This window comes from Canis aureus, chromosome 26, assembly GCF_053574225.1.
Source record: "Canis aureus isolate CA01 chromosome 26, VMU_Caureus_v.1.0, whole genome shotgun sequence".
Lineage (NCBI taxonomy): Eukaryota > Metazoa > Chordata > Mammalia > Carnivora > Canidae > Canis > Canis aureus.
The window spans coordinates 52,977,255-52,996,349 of NC_135636.1; the positions used below are offsets into that span (position 1 = coordinate 52,977,255).

At 47.5% G+C, this 19,095-nt stretch overlaps 1 protein-coding gene across 5 annotated transcripts in view; it reads left to right on the forward strand.

Annotated features, from left to right (window-relative positions):
• PRPF6 (pre-mRNA processing factor 6) overlaps nt 1-19,095 on the forward strand; it is a 44,106-nt gene that overhangs the window by 4,326 nt on the left and 20,685 nt on the right. For all 5 annotated transcript variants that reach the window (XM_077873975.1, XM_077873977.1, XM_077873974.1 and 2 more), the window contains 10 exons: nt 404-572; nt 1,878-1,996; nt 6,359-6,437; nt 6,905-7,081; nt 7,312-7,467; nt 8,996-9,090; nt 9,473-9,629; nt 10,329-10,491; nt 16,052-16,170; nt 17,077-17,295. In XM_077873975.1, coding sequence (XP_077730101.1) covers nt 404-572; nt 1,878-1,996; nt 6,359-6,437; nt 6,905-7,081; nt 7,312-7,467; nt 8,996-9,090; nt 9,473-9,629; nt 10,329-10,491; nt 16,052-16,170; nt 17,077-17,295 — 1,453 coding nt within the window. The remainder of the gene's footprint in view (nt 1-403; nt 573-1,877; nt 1,997-6,358; nt 6,438-6,904; nt 7,082-7,311; nt 7,468-8,995; nt 9,091-9,472; nt 9,630-10,328; nt 10,492-16,051; nt 16,171-17,076; nt 17,296-19,095) is intronic.

The window sequence follows — 19,095 nt, forward strand, 5'->3', positions numbered from 1 at the left end:
ATGCCCTGGTGTGGGCCTCGGCACTTGGGATGGCGCTGCAGTCATCAGCGGCAGGATGAGCACAGAGGGCATCCCGAGGGGCTGGTTGGGGGAGATGATCAGCGGCTTGTGAGAAGCAGGAGGCTGGATACTCGGGAGGTCGGAGCTCTGATGCTCTGATGAATCTCTCCAGGAGGATGTGGGTGGTGGGTGGGGCCCCGCAGAGTAGGTCCAAAGGGGTCTCCCACGGAGAGAACAGACTAGTAACGTTTGAGAGTGCAGCGTCCCTAGCGCGTTGCTGCCTGGATCCTCGGGGGTTTTCTCCCCAGACACGTTAGAAGAGCAGCTGTCATGGAGGACTGTGGAGGAAAGAACAAAGGGACGGGGTCACCCAGATAAACGGATGTCCCCGGGTCTCCTGCAGTGCCACTGGCTTTACCACCCGGTCGGATATTGGGCCCGCCCGCGATGCAAATGACCCTGTGGATGACCGCCATGCACCCCCAGGCAAGAGGACCGTCGGGGACCAGATGAAGAAAAGCCAGGCCGCGGACGACGATGACGAGGATCTGAACGACACCAACTATGATGAGGTGACACGTGTGCACTCCCGGCCGGTCTCCAGAAGGGTTGACCAGCTTCTGAGCCCACTGCGCTCTTGGCATCTGATGCCCGCTCGGGGCGGGAGCGGGGGTGGGGGCTGGCATGACTAGTATTTCAGCCTCTAGTATTTCAGCCTCCTACGGGGTATCTTTAGCAGAGTGTGAGAGGGGAGCAGGAAAAAGTAGAAAGAGATGTGCACTTTTGAGAGATGTACTTGCATTGTGGTGGTGTCTTGGCTGGTCCCTAATGATGAAGATTCTAAGTGGAATTGAGGATGATACTTGATTTATTATGTTTCAGTGCATGCTCTCTTACTTGATTAGTATTTGGTCTGTTGAAATTTTCTGCAGATGTGTTCTAACAGATGGCATTTTTGTTCAGAGGGAAAGATTGTTAAAATTTCAATTTTGAAATGATTTTAAGCTTCCAGGAATTTTGCAAAAATAGTATGGACAATTTCTGCATACCCTTCACAAGCTTCTCTCTATATTACATGACCTCAGTACAGTTACTTTTTTTATTTTTTAAAGATTTTACTTATTTATTCATGAGAGACACAGAGAGAGTGAGAGGCAGAGACACAGGCAGAGGGAGAAGCAGGCTCCATGCAGAGAGCCTGATGTGGGACTCGATCCCGGGACTCCAGGATCACGTCCTGGGCCGAAGGCAGGCGCTAAACCACTGAGCCACCCAGGGATCCCTTCAATATAGTTATTGAAACCAGGAAACTAACATTGACACAGCACTGCTAACTGATTTATAGGTCTTATTAAATTAACACCGATTTTTCAGTGGTGTCCTATTTCTGATCAAGGACCCTGCATTGCATTCTTTGTGTCTCTCATTGTCTTCTTATTGGGGTAACTTCTCCATCTTTCATGCCCACGAAACCTCTTTTTTTTTTTAAGATTTATTTATTTATTTTTTAAGATTTATTGAGAGCATGCAAGCATGCACATACACACATGCACACACACACAAACACAGGGTGGGGAAGGGGCAGAGGGAGAGAGAATCTCAAGCAGACTCCCCACCGAGCATGAGGCCTGATGCGGGGGGTCGATCTCATGACCCTGAGATCATAACCTGAGCCGAAATCAAGAGTCATTTGCTCAACCGGCTGAGCCATCCAGGCACCTCCTCCCCATGACACATCTGAAAAGAACTGTTTAGTTATTTTGTTTTCCCTGATTTGGGGATTGTCTGATTGAAAAAAAATTGTTCAGCAAACATAACTAGATGTGTTCTCTGTTTCCACTTATGGGAATTGCTGACCTTCTCTGTTTTGTGCTTAGTTTAATGGCTATGCTGGGAGCCTCTTCTCAAGTGGGCCCTATGAAAAAGATGATGAGGAAGCAGATGCTATTTATGCAGCTCTTGATAAAAGGATGGATGAAAGAAGAAAGGAAAGAAGGTAAGATAAAGTATTGCCCTTCATATCTAATTATCCAACTTTAATTTTATTTAATTATTTTTTTAAAAGATTTTACTTTTTTTTTTTAATTTTTTTTTAAAATTTTATTTATTTATGATAGTCACAGAGAAAGAGAGAGGCAGAGACATAGGCAGAGGGAGAAGCAGGCTCCATGCACCGGGAGCCTGACGTGGGATTCGATCCCGGGTCTCCAGGATTGCGCCCTGGACCAAAGGCAGGCGCCAAACCGCTGCGCCACCCAGGGATCCCTAAAAGATTTTAACTTTATTTGAGAGAGAGAATGTGAGAGAGAGCAAGCACAAGTGGTGACGGGGGGAGGGGAGAAGGAGAGGGAGAAGCAGGCTTCCCTCTGAGCAGGGAGTCTGACCTAAGTCTCAATCCCAGGACCCCAGGATCATGACCTGAGCTGAAGGCAGACACTTAACCAACTGACTGAACCACCCTGGTGCCCCTGTTTTACTATATCTTACTTATTTGTTTTTTTAATGCTGGGCATGGAGCCCAATGTGGGGCTGACACTCCCTGATATCATGACTTGAGCTGCGATCAAGAGATGCTTAACTGACTGAACCACTCAAGTGCCTCTATCTATTTATTCGTAAAATTTTATCTTTAAGTAACCTCTATACTACTTTCGGGGCTCGAACTTACAACCCTGAGTCAAGAGTCATACTTCACTGGTTGAGCCAGCTAGGCACCCCTGTGTTAATCCAACTTTTTATTTCATTTTATTTTTTTAAACATTTTTGTTTATTTATTTGACACGGGGGGTGGGGGGAGAGTGTGTGCACAGCAGGTTGAGCAGCAGGCAGAGGAAGAGAGAGAAGCAGGTACCCCACGTGGGGAGCCTAATGTGGGGCTCAATCCTGGACTCCGGGATCATGCCCCGAGCCGAAGGCAGATGCGCTCAACCGCTGAGCCACCCAGGCGTCTCTTTATCCAACTTTATTTATTTATTTTCCAACTTTATTTATTTATTTATTTTAAAGATTTTATTTATTTATTCATGAGAGACAGAGAGAGAGGGGCAGAGAGAGAGAGGGAGAAGCAGGCTCCTCGCATGGAGCCTGATGTGGGACTCGATCCTCAGACCAGGATCACGCCCTGAGCTGAAGATAGACGGTTACCTGCTGAGTCACCCAGGTGTCCCACCTTTATTCAACTTTGTTTTATTTTTTTAAAGATTTTATTTATTCATGAGAGACACAGAGAGAGAGGAGAGACACGGGCAGGCGGAGACCACCTTTATCCAACTTTATTTTTTTTTTATTTTTTATTTTTTTAATTTTTATTTATTTATGATAGTCACAGAGAGAGAGAGAGAGGCAGAGACATAGGCAGAGGGAGAAGCAGGCTCCATGCACCGGGAGCCTGACGTGGGATTCGATCCCGGGTCTCCAGGATCGCGCCCTGGGCCAAAGGCAGGCGCCAAACCGCTGCGCCACCCAGGGATCCCTTTATCCAACTTTAAAAGAAGATTTTGTTTCAGCTTATCAGACATGGACAAAAGTTGCAAGAGTAGCATATATTTCTGCTCAGCTCTGAGGCCACCTGGTCTTGGTTTATGGCAGCCACACTTTGATAAATGCCGGATGTTGGAGAGTAGTCTTAGGGTCTGAGGACCCAAGTGGAGAGCTTAAGAAGTCTGGGGGATTATTCTGACCACGCACCAGGATTACTGTCTTTAAAATGGGTGTAGTGATGTTGATTACTGTAAATTAAGTAGTTTGGAAGTTAACTGAAGATAACAAATGAACATGTATATCCTCGTCAGAGGGGTCAGTCTTGAGACTCTTGGTCCACACGTCCTTGTCAGGACTGTGGGGAGTTGGGTTGGGCTGGTGGGGACAGATTCATTGAGCCTGGAGGGAGCATGTGTGCTCTGACCTTGGGTGCCTGTTCTAGAGAAAACTATTTTGGAAGGCTCTCGTGTTTGGTCTGTGGGGCTCTCAGGTGGGTGTCTTGCACTGAACTTTGGTCTAGCAATTTTTTAAAAAAATATTTATCAGAGTGTATGCACAAGCAGGGGCAGGTGGTGTGGGACAGGGAGAGGGAGAAGCAGACTCCTCACTGAGCAGGGAGCCTTCAAGCAGGACTTGATCCCAGGATGCCGAGATCGTGAACTGTGCTGAAGGCAGATCCTTCACCCACCAAGACCCTCAGGGTCTAGCAGATTTTTTTATTGATGTTACTTCAGTGTACCATTTGATATTGCAACCTTCTGAATTCCCCATCCTTGTTTCTGGGGAAATTTAGGCAAGATGAACAACACATGATCTTTAAAACCATAATAGGGATCCCTGGGTGGCGCAGGGGTTTAGCGCCTGCCTTTGGCCCAGGGCGCAATCCTGGAGACGGGATCGAATCCCACGTCGGGCTCCTGGTGTATGGAGCCTGCTTCTCCCTCTGCCTATGTCTCTGCCTCTCTCTCTCTCTCTCTGTGTGACTATCATAAATAAATAAATAAATAAATTAATTAATTAATAAAAATAAAACCATAATAAAGTGTATTGCTTTGTAAGTTTTTTATGATTTGTAAATAAATTTAAAAAATGAAATTATAAGTAAGAAGTATTAACTTACTTAATATTATTTAATAGTAATATTTAATATTAATGTGTTATTAATTTTTTGCTACTGAAACAATATATTATCATTAAAGAGTATTAGGACAGTGAGACTTAAGTATAGGTGAGAGAATAACATTTATTCATAAGTCTGGAAAGTGACAGTTAACAATTTGGTTCCCTTTCCTCTTTCTGTTGCTCATTTATGCAGTTCTGTGACTTCGCATATGTATGTAGTGTTTTTAATTTTAGAAGAGTGAGATACGGTTGTTTAGGGCTGAATGCTTCTTATTAAGTTGATGGGCATGAATTTATACATGTATAGTAATTAAGTAGACATGGTTTTGCACATAAAGAAGGTTTGATTTCAGTCTTCTGGAATTTGTTTAAAAAAAAGTGATATGGATACATGTAGAAAAGTCATCACATTAAGTGGTTTTAGAAAAATTGTTGGCTTTTAAAAATTTTGTTAGGAATACTTTTTAGTCTACAAACCGGTAGCAAGAACAGTGCAGCAAATATTGATGCTCTCGTGAGTCTCAGCCCTTGGTCACAGCTTGCACGTTTGCTTCTTGCATGTCTGCTGATGGTCTTTGCTGGGTTGTATCAGGGTCTGTTTATGCTCTGCAGTGACACAGCACCTTTATTTCACCCAACAGCATGAACCCCAAAGCTCTACCCCAGTGGTTAGCTGATAGCCAGTCCACATCCATATTCTCCTGCTCGCCTCCAGAACATAGTAGAACTGCTTTTTTCCAAACCGGGACACAATCAGAATCACTCCTCATGTCTCCTAAGGGACATCGGCTTTATGAAGAGATCAGTTATTTTATGGAAAGGCTCAGGTTATGGAACAGCTTCCTACCTCCTCAGGGAGTCCTTTAACTTGTTCTGCTCCCAGTATTTCCCGTGGAGTAGAAGTTGGATCCTGAGGCTTCATTCAAATCAGGTAAAATGTGTTTGACCAGAAAATCTCGTAGGCGCATCTGTGTTGCTTCATATCAGGGGCCACGAGGACTGACTGTCACGAGCTCCCAGAGGGGTGTTTGTCTTTGCCAAGCACAGTTCATCCTAATAAATTTACATTCCTGGTATTTCCCTTTTACCTTATGGAAGAAAATGTAAATCTCCACCTTGGGAAGTATTAGCTATTACTAGTAATGGGTCACACTACCTCTGGTTTGCTTAATATGGTTGATGCTTTGTCACAGTAACCCACAGATTTCTTCTGAGTGCCTATACCTGTTACTCGGTCAGCAGAACCCAGTAGATCTCCGTCCCTGCAGACCAGTTGCATGGGTGATGAAACAGCCCATTAGTTCTGGCACGTGGAGCGGAGAGCTGTCTTTAGAGGTGCACTGACTCCGTGGAAGGGAGGGAAGCAGTGACAGGTGGAGAGGCAGATGGTCAACGGGGACAGTGGGTCAGCTTTCCTGAATCTTCATGGGAATGCACTAGCTCTGGAATTTTGTAGAATCTTAAAGTTGTAAATGCTCTCGTGTTCAAATATAAGTATTCATATCAGAGTAAGGCAACTTGTTTTTATTTTACTGAATTTCTGCGTGTTTTCGTTTGGTAAACAATTGAGTCAATATATGTTTGTGGATGTATTCGTTGCTACCTTAAAGCACATTTGATTTAGCTGCTGAGTGTGTGGAATTATGCTTCTGGTGACTTGATTAAGTATGATAGTATGAGTTTTGTTTCAGAATGAGCCACCCGGGCTGCCCAAGTATCCGGTATTTCTAACGCATGTACACATTTTACTTCTTAGGGAGCAAAGGGAGAAAGAAGAAATAGAGAAATACCGTATGGAACGGCCCAAAATCCAGCAGCAGTTCTCAGATCTTAAAGTAAGTGGTTGGATGGCATGCAGTTTCTCACGCACTCAACCTACTCAGCAGAGAATTGGGTAGAATTGATGAGACTTTATTATCTTTGTTTTTTTACTCTTTGTTAAATTCAACCAGCACCCTACTTTAGTGTGTTTAATTTTATGTGTATGTGTGCAAAAAAAGTCCCCTGTCCCTCCACTGAAAAAAATGGGACATGTGAGCTTATTTTCTTAGTATCTTTAACTCTGTGTGTACGTAAAGCTCCCTGCACTGTGTCCTCTGGGCGTTGACAGAGCAATTTACATTTGAGTGAAGTAGAGTAGATGTAACAAATTGAATTTTCTAAGTGAAGTAGATAATTTCTGCATGAAAATTCTTTCTAAACCATGATAATTTGGGGGTTAAGGTCAGGGAGACCCTAGCTTTTCTTGTACATAATGAAATTTGCCAGAGAATAAGTGTTTTGGGGGGCCAAATGTTTCCAGAGGAAGTTGGCAGAAGTCACAGAAGAAGAGTGGCTGAGCATTCCTGAAGTTGGTGATGCCAGAAACAAACGCCAGCGGAACCCCCGCTATGAAAAGCTCACCCCTGTTCCTGACAGTTTCTTTGCCAAACATTTGCAGACTGGAGAGAACCACACTTCAGTGGATCCCCGACAAACTGTGAGCACCTGAAAAGAAGACGAATAGGTCTTTAGTCTGGTTAGATGGATCAGTAGTGGGAGCCATGGGTGGTGGTAGAGGGAGCGCCTCTGCTGTTCAGAAGCTGGGCTGTGGCTATGGCTCTGCAGCTGCACGTATATCAGGGCTACAGTGGAAAGATGTCAGAGGGATAGGATTCTTTTGCATGAAAATGCAATCCAGTGTTTTTTGTCCTCGCCCCCAACCCCCAGCAATTTGGAGGTCTTAACACACCCTATCCAGGCGGACTGAACACTCCATACCCGGGTGGGATGACACCTGGATTAATGACACCTGGCACAGGTGAACTGGACATGAGGAAGATAGGCCAAGCAAGGAATACACTGATGGACATGAGGCTGAGCCAGGTGAGTTTCTGTTGTACAACAATTTCTTACAGACTTAGAAATAGTTTTCTAACTGTAAAACTAATATATATCAATGAAAAGTTCATCTTTAGAGTGCTTTATCACAAGATCAGCAGACCTGTGATGATGTAGTTTACTTATTCCATCACACAGAGTGGCAGGACCCCGCATCCAGGCTGGTCTGTGCCTCTACCTACAGGGCCTGCACAGGTGTGGTGCACTCAGTGCCAGCAGCAGGCCAGCCCAGGCACTCCTGGTCCCTCTTAGGGGGCTGAGGACTGTGGTGATACAGGGTGATAAAGGGTGGCCTGGCGGGCAGGCTGAACAAAGACACTCATGACAGGCCGCGTGCTCTCTGTTGCTTAAGCTCAGCCCTTCTGTACTTACTCAGGATTGAGTACACGTGTATGTCCACAGTGGACTGTTACTCAGCTCTATGAAAGAGTGAGAGACCTTGCCATTTACAACAATATGGGTAGGCCCAGAAGGCATAATGCTAAGTGAAATAAGTCAGAAAAATATACTTTATGATTTGGTTCTGTGTGGACTTTTAAAAAAGAAAGCAAATGAACAAATCCATCCACTGAAAGCCAGACTCAAACACAAAGAACAGACCACTGAGCCGCCCAGGCGTCCTGATAGTCGTCTTTTCCGTCCCACTCTGTATCACTTCCTCCTTTTCTTGTCTTGCTGCATTCTCTAGGATGCTCTGCCCATGTTTCATTTGAGTTTGTTTGTTATTGTTTATCATGGTAATTTTAAGACTTACAGCCAGAGAGAATGGTATAATGAACTGCTATTTGCAAACTTAAAGTTAGTTGAACTTGTACTTTATGATTTCTAGGTTTCGCTTATTCTTAGATAGACCTATCATGTTTTTTTTCCCCTGGGGCTTTATGATTTTTTTTTAATATAAATCTTTGTTTCATAGTTGTGAAATTTTGTTTGTCATCATCACAAACTGTTGTTTGAGGAATGCCTGGGTGGCTCAGCAGTTGAGCATCCGCCTTTGGCTCAGGGCATGATCCCAGTCCTGGGATGAGTCCCAAATCGGGCTGTCTGCAAGGAGTCTGCTTCTCCCTCTGTCTATGTCTCTGCTTCTCTTTCTCTGTCTCTTACGAATAAACAAATAAAATGTTAAAAAAAAAAAAAAAAAAACAACTGTTATTTGAGTTAAGGTTGTTTTCCTCCTTTTACAATTGTCATCCAACAAGGGCAACCCCAGTGGCTCAGCGGTTTAGCACCTGCCTTCGGCCCGGGGTGTGATCCTGGAGACCCGGGATTGAGTCCCACGTCGGGCTCCCTGCGTGGAGCCTGCTTCTCCCTCTGCCTGTGTCTCTGCCTCTCTCTCTCTCTCTCTCTTTCTCTCTCTGTATTTCTCATGAATAAATAAAATCTTTAAAAAGCAAAACAAAACAATTTCCATCCAACTGGTGGTCAGAATGGGGGAGGGATTCTAGTGCCTCTGGGTACTTTGCTTTGGGGCATCTTTGACTCTCCAATCCACTTGTCTTGGCCTATCTTTTAGGTGTCTGACTCGGTGAGTGGGCAGACTGTGGTTGATCCTAAAGGCTATCTGACTGACTTGAACTCCATGATCCCAACCCACGGAGGGGACATCAAGTAAGTGCTCTGTGGAATGGAGGGGGGCGGGGTGGAGGACTCAGGTTGCCTAGAATATGTTGGATTTTTTTTTTAATATTTTGGATTTTATTTGAAAAATACACAGTCAAAATAGAATGTGGGTATTCTAAGAAATACATGGTGAAGTGGGTTGATTTTCCACTTACTCTGTTCATCGTGGATATTAAATGTCTTGTAAATAATATCCTAAACCTGTGTGCATGCTGTGCTAGAAAGCTCCTTGCTCACTCTGTCCTATACTGCTACTTAAATCATTTGGGACATGAGATTTGACAGTTGCTATGTTGGTGCCTGCATTCTAGGGCTGGGCATGCCCTCAGCAGGGTGGTGGCTGACCCTGTGTGCTCTCTCGCCCTTGCAGTGACATCAAGAAGGCACGCCTGCTCCTCAAGTCTGTTCGGGAGACAAACCCTCATCACCCACCAGCCTGGATTGCATCAGCCCGCCTGGAAGAAGTCACTGGGAAGCTACAAGTGGCACGAAACCTTATCATGAAGGGGACAGAGATGTGCCCCAAGGTAAGGCACATGTTAGGGTGTTATCCTGGAAGGCTGCACAGCGCCAGCCCCAGAGGGACCCTCAGTGGCTGTTGCAGGCAGGACACCTGTGGGATGTAAACTCAAGGTTGTAACTTTGGACAATAGGACAGGCGAGAGGGAAGGCACTTTTCCTGCTTATTTTCACATAGAGTGAAGGCCCACCTGTGATTAGTTTAATGACAAGATAACCTTTTTTAAAAAATATTTTATTTATTTATTTATGAGCGACAGAGAGAGAGAGCTCTAAAATCCTTTAAAGGTCCCTCTCTGTTGTGCAGACTGAGATGCCCTTGGCAGTGCAAGATACCTTCTCCAAATACTTAGGCTGGAACATCAGGCATAAATTAGAACTTCCCAGGCCCAGCCTCCTGCTGATAGGTCTCCGTTTCATCTGTCAATTGATGTATCATCCTGAAGGGCAGACTCATTCTTCCATGGTGGTGATGTGTGTCTCCCTGACTTGGACCAAGTTGCCACGTTCCCAAGTGTTGGCGTCACAAGGAGGTCTCTGGTGCAGGCACATTTGAGGCTGTGCTGATGGACTTTTGTTTGGTCGTAAAACCTGGGGCCACGGGTCTGATGACCCCAACCCCCCATTCCTCAGGCTTTGGGGTTAACCTGCTGCTTCATCTCAGATTCCGGCCTGCACATACACTTACTATTCTCTTTGCCCCACAGAGTGAAGATGTCTGGCTAGAAGCAGCCAGGTTACAGCCTGGGGACACGGCCAAAGCTGTGGTAGCCCAAGCTGTCCGTCACCTCCCCCAGTCTGTTAGGATTTACATCAGAGCAGCAGAACTGGAAACGGATATTCGTGCTAAAAAGCGGGTTCTTCGGAAAGGTGAGCCTCCCTGGGGATGCCGTCACCAGCACTTGGGCTGTGGTCCACACGAAGGTGCCGTCTTCTCCATTTCTGGTGCCCGTGCTCTTAAAGAACAGACTTTTTGCTGCTTTGGTCAGTTTTTTGGTTGAAATGGTTAAGAAATGGGTAACATTTTCAGGCCTTTTTCTGGGCTGGGTTGCTTCTGCTCTTGAACTCTCTGGACTTAGGGGGTCAGGGGTTCTATTCTGGATCAGGCACTCAGGTTTAGATCCCACGCCTGCCTTTCCCTGTTGTATGACCTTGAATGAGGCAAGCACTTGCTCTGTGGCCCAGGTTTCCTCCTTTGCACAATGAGACCAGTACTCATTCAGAAGCTGCTTCTTAGGGCTTGATGTGGGAGTGTATTTGAAGGGCAAGCCGAGCCAGCCCAAGGCAGGCTTCAGGGTATTGGTCTTTTCCACCGTGAGGAGCCTCTTGCTGTGGTAGCTGGAAGCATGTCATTTGGATTTAAGCCTGAACCAACCGGGTGGTCACAGCAGATCTGTGCATTAATTGAGCCCCTCCCATCTCACGAAACCCTTGCAAGATCATGTGATGACACCTCTTCTCACCTGGTGCTTCATGCAAGGTGGTGCGTGCCGTCGGCCCCTGTCACAGGGCATGGTTTGCATGCTGCGGAAGATTCCATCCAGGGATCACTGCCAAGGTGGAGCTTTTGTAGTGATTTGTTTGTCATTACTGCAGAATCGGTTTAAAAAGCAGCCCCCCCCGCCCCCGAACTATGTAGTAGATGCTGCTTTTAATCTTTGCTCCAGAGCAGATCCGAGTCAGAGGGTTGATGTGGAGTAAACCTGTGCAGGTGGTAGATTCTACTTGAGCTCGTAGTGTGGGTAAGGTAAGGTATGTTTTGTTGGATTGAGGGTGGTTTTCAGTGAGGTTTCCAACTCTTGTGTTTTTTTTTTTTTTTTTAAGATTTTATTTACTTATTAATGAGAGGCAGAGACACAGGCAGAGGGAGAAGCAAGCTCCATGCAGGGAGCCTGACATGGGACTTGATCCTGGGCCCAAGGTGGTGCTAAACCACTGAGTCACCCAGGCTGCCCTCCAACTCTTGTTTTTAAGATGTGTGTTTGGGTAAAATGTTAGAGGTGTGTGACATCAGACCATGAGAGTGTTATTACATATAATTTCTGAGTGTTTATTTTTTGTGTTTGATAGAGGCCAGGTGGGCTCCCCCTTGTGTGTGGCCCTGTGTGTCCTTGTGTGCATTCAAGTGGGTTTTCCTCTTGGGTCTGGTTTCCTGGTTGCAGCCCTACTAGCCATTAAATGCTCAGAGCCAGTCTTTTAAAATGAGGCCAGAAACAGAAACTTAGCACCTGTCTTGGTTTATAGAAATCAATTTATCAGGGCACCTGAGTGACTCAGTGGTTGAGCATCTGCCTTTGGCTCAGGGCGTGACCCCAGGGTCCTGGGATCGAATCCCACGTCGGGCTCCCTGCAAGGAGCCTGCTTCTCCCTCTGCCTGTGTCTTTGCCTCTCTCTCTCTGTGTCTCTCATGAATAAATACAGTTTTTGAAGGAAAAAAAAAATCACTTATCTTGAGGCACATGGGGGGAGCTCAGTCAATTGGGTGTTCAGCTCTTGGTTTTGGCTCAGGTCGTGATCTCGGGGTCATGGGATCCAGGCTTGCCTTGCACAGGGCTCTGTGCTCAGTGGGGAGTCTGCTTCAGATTCTCTCCTTCTCCCTCCCACTTTGCCCCTCTACCACTTCTCTCTCTCTCTCTCTCTCTCTCTCTCTCTCGAATAGATGAATAAATAAAATCTTTTAAAAAAACAAAAACAGGGGGAGCCCGCGTGGCTCAGTGGTTTAGCGCCGCCTTCAGCCCAAGGCGTGATCCTGGAGATCTGGGATGGAGTCCCGTGTCGGGCTCCCTGAGTGGAGCCTGCTTCTCCCTCTGCCTGTGTCTCTGCCTCTCTCTCTCTGTGTCTCTCATGAATAAATAAATAAAGTCTTAAAAAAAAAAAAACAACAACTTTTTTTCAGCCAGAAAAATAGTTCTTTAATGACAAACACACTAAACTCTGGGTAATTAGCATTATTTATTTAGGAAAGTTCTCCTGAATCTTGCTGCCACAATCTTGTGATAAATGGTCAGAATGTCTTTGTGGCCACTCCTTGTTCACCACCAGATTACCTGGGTTCATTTCCAGCTGGCTTCAGATTTGGAGAGGGGAGCAGGGATGGAGATGGGGCCTGCAGAGCAGTGTTGAGTGATAGCTTTTCCAGGACATCCTAGATCTCCTGGACGGTGGCTCTCTTGGCTCTGGTGCTCTCCCCAACCTGGCCTCTGCCCCTGCCCCCGTCCTTAGAGGACTTCCAAAAACAGCATTCTTTTTTCACGTGCCTGGGGCAAAGCCAGGTGCCGCTTCATTTAGCTCTTGGTGAAAATCAAGATAACAGCTACTTCCATCAATGACTCAGGATACCCTGCCAGCCCTTAGTCACTGGCATGTGAGTTCCGGATCTCAGTTGGATGCAGCTGACATCTTAGTCCTGGAGCTTGGACTACTAGTCTGACACCCTCAGGTGTCCTTGAGCAAGATCCTTGACCTCTGAACTGCCGGGTTCTTGTCTGTAAGGGCACATGTGGGCCTGTGGCTGGGCCATGGGCCTCTTCCTGTCAGCTCTGCTCACCATGCTAGGCGTGGAATTATATGTTACTCTGTAATTAATGCAGTCTTACAGCAGGAGGTTGTTTCACCCTGAAACCATGTATTGTGGTGCCTAAAGTATGGCAGCCTCCAGTGGCTGTCACTGTTGGGTCACTTTGAGCGCAGGGATAGCACTGAATGTCCTCCCTGCAGGGTCACAGCTGGAGATCGTGTTGGCCTCTGTGTGAGCCCAACTTCTGCTTGTAGGTGCATCCAGTTCAGACTGGTCTTTTCCCGTCTGGGCTGCCCCCATACCGCAGCAGGCTGCATTCTCAAGGTAGCCTTAACACAGCATGGTAGCTGCCTCTTGGAAGACCCTTGGCAGGAGCTGGACCAGCCAGCCGCAGTTGGCTTTGGCTTCAGTCCTCTGGGCTGCAGATGGGATGCCAGAGGAGGAGTTCCCACTGTCTCCCATAAAGTGGAGACAGGTGGTCCTGGGTGTCAAACCCACCTCTGGGTGAGGCGAACTTCAGTCCCATCTGGAAATTCCATACCCTAGAGGCTGAATTATGAAGTTCACTTCCACTGGTAAGCCAGGGTGACAGGGAGGAGGAAGGCAAAGGGACAGTAGCTCACATGCGCCTGCAGAAGCATCATCATGAGCAGCGGGCGTAGTTCTGTGCCCTTGTTCCTCTGTCTGGTTACGTGCCTGGAGGTGAGGACTTTTTTCCCCTGCTTGTGCCTTACCTGGTCAGGGTTCTTTACCTGGACCAGTGGCTCAGACTGTTATTCCTGAAAGGGCTAGAGCCTCAGTGGTCTCGGTTTCTTGGGCTGCTGTACTGCCATGAACTAGCTCTTGGAAATGGGAATGCCAAGCCAGGCCTTAGGACTGTCTGGGCTCCTGTACCCCAGTACACAGTGGCAGTTCAGTCTCACCTTGGGCCAGGGCTCCCCTCTCTAACCGGGGCTGGTGCGCTGGCGTCAGAAGGCCAGACAGATGGGCGCCTGCCTCAGCGTTCTTTGCAGTTCAGCTGTGGCCCTGTTCCTTGGACACATCTTCCTTTGGGCAGAGACCTTCTGACAGCAGAGTTCCCAGGTGTTGAGGCGGGAACCCAGTGGGTTATGGTGTGTAGCCTAGGGAGCTGCTTGGATGTCACTGCTTTTTCCTGGACCTGTGTGTTTTGGCTGTGAGAGCCACCACTGTAGGCGGTTGCCTGTCATAACATTTATTGTGTCCTATAACTTCGAGACCTGTTGCTTCAGGGCATTTCTCCCAGCCGGTGCTCTGAATGCTCAGGAGTGTCCCACTGTCCTACCGGCCTTGGTAAGGAGGTGGGGTTTGGTAAGGCCGGGGAATCCCACGGCCTGAGCCCTTTGCTGCATGTATTTGGCTGTGAGGTAAGTTTCTTGACCACACAGGATGGATGTACGGTGGGACACCGGGGGCCTCAGTGGTCGAGCATCTGCCTTCAGCCCAGGGTGTGACCCTGGGGTCCCGGGATCGAGTCCCACCGGGCTCCCTGCATGGAGCCTGCTTCTCCCTCTGCCTGTGTCTCTGCCTCTCTCTCTCTCTCTCTCTCTCTCTCTCTCTCATGAATAAGTAAATAAAATCTTAAAAAAAAAGGTGGGCATGTGGTGCTGGCATCCAGGTCTGTGGACAGTGGTGCTGGCAGAGTTCTGGAGGCAGGGAAGGCAGGTCCAGCCTGGTAAGCACCAGTCCCTGCCCCTCCACGTGGAATGGGTCCAGGATGTCAGCCTAGTCCAGGGGCTTCCTAGGGAATGGTTCTCTGGGAAGGGACTTGGCTCCGCAGTGGGCATCATCAGGTCACCCTTGTGAGGGATTCCGTGAATGCCGAAGAGCTCCCTCTGATCCTGCTCTGTGGCACCTGTGCACAGCCCCATGGAGCAGGTGGGGGGGTGGCTCCCCTGGGGAGGAGGCCTGCCAGCTGCTTCTGCCACTGAGAGAGGCTCAGGGTATCACATCCTGGCTTCATCCAGGTGTCCCTGGTCAGTGCCCTCATTTCATGGGAGAAATGTTGTGGGTCTGCAAATTCCGCAGTTAAATCTTAGGTCTGTTTTTCCATGAGGTTGGCCCATGTGTTTCTGGGAGACAAGAGCCCCTTTGGGATCTGCCTTAGAGGTGCTCTGGCTTCCTGCTGGTGACCCAAGCTGTGCTGTTCTCGTTAGTCCATTCCTGCCTGGAGCTGACTAGGGGGCCTGGCCTCACTCTCCCGATACTCACACCACAGGGCTCTGTGTTTATCTGCATTCTATTTTGGGCTTTTTGGTAAATTGCATATGAAGAAAGGGCTCTGTTGCTTAGACAAAAGTGTGGAAGTTTCTGGTCTGCACAGAATAGTAGCTTTTTCTGGGAGTCTGTCCCCCTTCCCTGGTGTCCCTCCATGTGCTTACTGCCTGGGGGCCACCAGAGGAGACTTGCTGCAGAGCCCGAGGCCCTGCCACCGTCAGCTTGGTGTTCCCACACAGTGCTCCGCCGGGGCCAGGAAGATGCGCACCAGCCTGGAGAGACCTGTAGCCCAGGGCCACTTCTCTTTTCTCTTCCCGTGGTTTCTGCACACTCACACACACGCTGCCCAGCCAGGCTCTTCATACGTACGTGATTGTCTTGTGGTTGCTCTGCTTTACTTTATAACGTAAATTTCCAAGCATGAATGGAAGTAGAGCTGATGCACAGCCCCCTCTGCACCTCCTATCGTCCGTTGTGTCTGTCTTCCTTGTGATTCAAGATGTTCTGCCTTGGTCCAGGTTGTGTCGGCCCCAGACTTGAGGGGACCTGTATAAGGGGCTGCTGTGTGATCCTGCCCTGCCACTGTGTGAGAGATCCTCTGACCCTGCCGGCAGCAGCACTCATCCTGCTTTTGCTTCAGCCTCTCTGTGACCTGGTTTCTCGTGTGACCTTTTCCAGCCCTTGAACATGTTCCAAACTCCGTTCGCTTGTGGAAGGCAGCCGTTGAACTGGAAGAGCCTGAAGATGCTAGAATCATGCTCAGCCGAGCTGTGGAGTGCTGCCCCACCAGTGTGGAGGTGAGTCGGCCAGGCTCTGCCTGCATCTGAGTACAGCGCCTACAAGTGGCATCAGCTGAGCATTGAACAGTGATTTCTGGGACTAGAAGGCACTATGAAGTGCCCGGAAGCCCCCTTGTAGCATAGCTGCCAGAGTGGCCGGCCTGGCCGTGGTCACTTGTGCTGCTGATGGAAGCGCAGAACAGAATTTTAGCTTGTCTCTGGCCCCTACCGAGAATTCTGTTGAACACTCTTTCTCAGGGGCCAGTCCTAATTCAGCTCAGAGTTTGAAAATAGGACCTGAACAGTGTAGGGTGAGGGAAAAATACTGATCGAGCTTTGTGTCAGCCCAGCATGAGTTTGGCTCATTGCCTCAAAGCTAGTTGGGTTTCTTTAGTTTCAAACATTCTGGTTCACGACATTCTGTGCAATGATTTTTAGTCTTGGTTTCATGATATCCAACATGTCCTTAATTATCCTAAGGGGTATTGTGAAATTCTGCAAGCAAAATTAATCTTCATTTATTTACACAAAAGTAAATAGAGCCCATACACATGTTTGGTGATGAAATGTTGCAGAATCAACAGTCGGGGTGTGAGAACCCCAGAAAGCTGAACACCCGCTTGTCCTCTGTAGTCAGCAGTCCTGTCCTGCTCATCTGTCCAGTACCTGAGATGAGCCTGGCACACTGTGTACAGTTAGCTGGTGTTTGAAACGTGACAGGTGCTGTCAACCTCTCACGTTAAGCAGAGTCACTAAATAAGTAAGAAGCATAACTGAACAGTTCCTAGATCGGTGAGAGTGTTGTACACATTCAAGGGTTCTATTTAAAGGGTCTTTGAGAGTTGTTAGAAAGGATTTTGTGAAAGTGACCTGGCAAGTTATGGGAGTTCTGTCTTTTTGTTTGCTGCTGTTCTCTCCACACAGCTCTGGCTTGCTCTGGCAAGGCTAGAGACCTATGAAAATGCCCGCAAGGTCTTGAATAAGGCCCGTGAGAATATCCCTACAGACCGGCACATCTGGATCACGGCTGCCAAGCTGGAGGAAGCCAATGGGAACACGCAGATGGTAGAGAAGATCATTGACCGAGCCATCACCTCGCTGCGGGCCAATGGCGTCGAGATCAACCGTGAGCAGTGGATCCAGGTGAGGTCAGCAGGTAGGACTCCCCACTGCGAGCAGGTGTCATGGCATCTGCTTTAAAAATGCACATTGGAGTCTCTCATAGGGTAGGGGCTGCTGGATGGTACCTGAGGGTTTTCATGCTGGCAGGGGAAGCAGGCACATGTGGCTTTTTTTTTTTTTTTTTTTTAAGGTTATTATTTATTCATGAGAGACACAGAAGGAGAGAGAGGCAGAGACACACAGGCAGAGGGAGAAGCAGGCTCCATGAAGGGAGCCTGACATGGGACTCGATCCCAGGTCTCCAGGATCACGCCTTGGGCCGAAGGCAGCGCTAAACCGCTGGGCCACCAGGGCCTCCCTTCCTTATGTGGTTAAGACAGGTTTTTACAGTTGACATTTTGCGTATGTCTCGGGCTTAAAGAACTTTCTGTGTATGGACACTGGTGAGTAGTATCACTTTGCAGGTAGAAATACTGTGATGTAAGGAGACTGATAGGCTGCTGGCTAGTGAATCTCTGAAGATCTGACCCAGCCTCCAGGACAGACGACCTCTCCTGCCTTCCACTTCCACCTCCTCTTCCCCTGGGGTGGGGTTTGGGGGGCAAGGTGTGGTGAGCCTAGGGTGATCTGTTCCATGCCACCACAAAGGGCACTATAGAGCAACCCCCCTTACTTCACCTACTGCCCCTTGGCGTTGGACAGTGGCCTCAGGCCTCCTGCACCCTTCCTTCTCATGTTCCTGCTGCCACAGTCCTAATTCCCGTTCTTGAAACAGCCCCTGAGCAGAGCTGTCCCAGGTATAGCCAGGAGGGTGCTGCCCTGTTTCTGAGCTCCCTCTAGATCAGTGCCCTGCTCTTTCTCACATGAGTGTTGAGCTGTGTGGCCTCTTTCTATGTTTGGGCAATTTTTTTTTAATCCAGCTTGCAAGGCCTTGCATGTCCCTCTAAAATTTAACTATTGAGATTCATTTTCTTTTTCTGTGATGTTTTTAGCCACATTGTTAGATTTTTTTGATGCTTCATCCTTTTGTGCAGATCCACATGTCCAACCAGTGTCATCTTCTTTCTGTCTGAGGCACTAATGTTTCTTACAGTACAAGTCTGACGGTAAATTCTTCCAGCTTTTGTATGTCTGGAAACACTCTGTATTTCATCTTTTTTTTTTTTTCTAAGATTTTTATTTACTTGAAAGTGAGAGAGAGCATGAGCAGGGGGAGAGGGAGAAGCAGAAGCAGGCTCGATCCCAGGACCCGGAGATCATGACCTGAGCCAAAGGCAGGTGCCTAACCAACTGAACCACCCAGGAGCCTCCATCTTTGTTTTTGAAAGACATTTTCTCTGGAATTGAAGGTGACAATCTTTTTCTTTTTTTTTTTTCTTTTTTTTTTTTTTTTAATTTTTTTTTTTTAATTTTTTTTTATTTATTTATGATAGTCACAGAGAGAGAGAGAGAGAGAGAGAGAGAGGCAGAGAAACAGGCAGAGGGAGAAGCAGGCTCCATGCACCGGGAGCCCGATGTGGGACTCGATCCCGGGTCTCCAGGATCGCGCCCTGGGCCAAAGGCAGGCGCTAAACCGCTGCGCCACCCGGGGATCCCGACAATCTTTTTCTTGCAGTACTTCAAAGATACAGCTCTGCTGTCTTCTCTCTTTTATTTCCCGCTAGAAATCCATCATCTTTTTCTTTATTCCTTTGTGCATACTGTCTTTTCTTTCTTTTTTAAAAAAGTTAATTACATTTTAAAAATTTATAAATTTAAAAAATTTCTAGCTGCTTTTAAGATATTTTTCTTTATCACTGGCTTTGAGGAGTTTGTAATCAT